Below are 1289 nucleotides of genomic sequence, written 5' to 3'. Positions count from 1 at the left end.
GCTGCGCTCCTTCTCGAAACTGTCGTCGTTCCCCAACACAGCAGAGAGCTGCCAGCCGGTGTTAGTCACATTGCGCAGCAGCGAAAGTACCGGGGAAGCACTTACCACTGTAGGAATCAGAAGAGACGTCAAGGAAAGAGCGATGAGGGAGCAGAATATCTGCGCCCTTCCAGTGGCAAACGTCTGTTCGGTACCTTGGCCGGTGATTTGGTGGCGCATGTTGACGATGCCTCCGAGAAAGAAGCACATCCCCGTGACCGAAAGCAAATCGTAGAGAATAGACCCAAGCATGGACATCTGGACAACGTCGATATGGCCCTTCCTTAGAGCAACGATACCTATGACAACTTCGACCGCGTTTCCGAACGTAGCGTCGAGTAACGCGCCCAGCACCTGACCGCACCTTACCGATACTTGCTCGGTCGCGAACGAGAGAACTGCGGCAAGAGGAATGATGGCAAGGAAGTTGATGGCGAATACGGCAGTCGGCTCCCAATGGAGTGATCTGGCGACGCCAGAAAGGGGCAGCATGGGCAGAAGGAGATTGAGTTTAGCTGCAGCACAAGTGACTTGTGAGAATGAGAGTGCATTGTCGGAGGCCTCGCCAAACCGTGGGCAAATGGGTCACTCACAGCTGCAGAGCGACGCCTTCGTGACGTGCCAGGTTTGACACAAGCACTTGACGGCGACGCCAGATAGATACTTGGCCGTGACATAGATGGAGTGGTTGCGGGCGTTGAACGTCTCGTTGGGATCGCGATTGTTGTATGATACAAGCAGCGGCGAGTTTTCAGCCCCGCTCCTACGTCCGATGAGGTTGGAGCGGGTTTCTACTACTCCAGACGGTCCGCCGTCATTTTGGACGATTGGATCGATGGATAGTGTCATTGTCATCGGCCAAAATCAGTTGATCAAGTAGAAAACGTTCCTCTTTGCAGTCGAGGGCTTTGTACTAAGGCGTAGGTCAAGCGTAGATAGGTAGTGGGTGATGTTGGCCGGAGACATGGCATGGCTTCGATGGGGCGAGCCTCTAGATTTAATGTGTCGTGATCTTGGGCATAAGAGTTCGTTCCACCCCTGGAAATGTTTGGACGAGCACATCATGGCTGCGGTAAGGCAGAGCAGGAGAAAGCCTGTCTTGAGACGCGCCAAATGTATTTGATAGGTTTGCATTCATGACATGGAGAACAGGGGGCGTATCAAGCTGTCCAGGCAGCAGCAGAATGGAACGTGAGAATGTGGTCTTGGTGGGAGGCCCGTGGGCGTCGCCCCTCAACTGTTTGCCGGGG

General features: G+C 54.2%; 1 protein-coding gene across 1 annotated transcript; it reads right to left on the bottom strand.

Moving 5' to 3' along the window:
* CTAM01_17342 (calcium/proton exchanger) lies at nt 1-888 on the bottom strand (the record flags this gene model as incomplete). Its single annotated transcript, XM_060533327.1, has 3 exons — nt 1-48; nt 106-554; nt 633-888. Coding segments are annotated over 3 exons (753 nt in total), but the record flags the coding sequence as incomplete, so codon positions are not given.
* Between the last annotated feature and the right edge of the window lie 401 nt (nt 889-1289).

Source organism: Colletotrichum tamarilloi (assembly GCF_030869305.1).
Source record: "Colletotrichum tamarilloi strain Tom-12 chromosome Unknown Scaffold_525.1, whole genome shotgun sequence".
NCBI lineage: Eukaryota > Fungi > Ascomycota > Sordariomycetes > Glomerellales > Glomerellaceae > Colletotrichum > Colletotrichum tamarilloi.
This window is presented reverse-complemented; position numbering and strand designations above follow the sequence as displayed.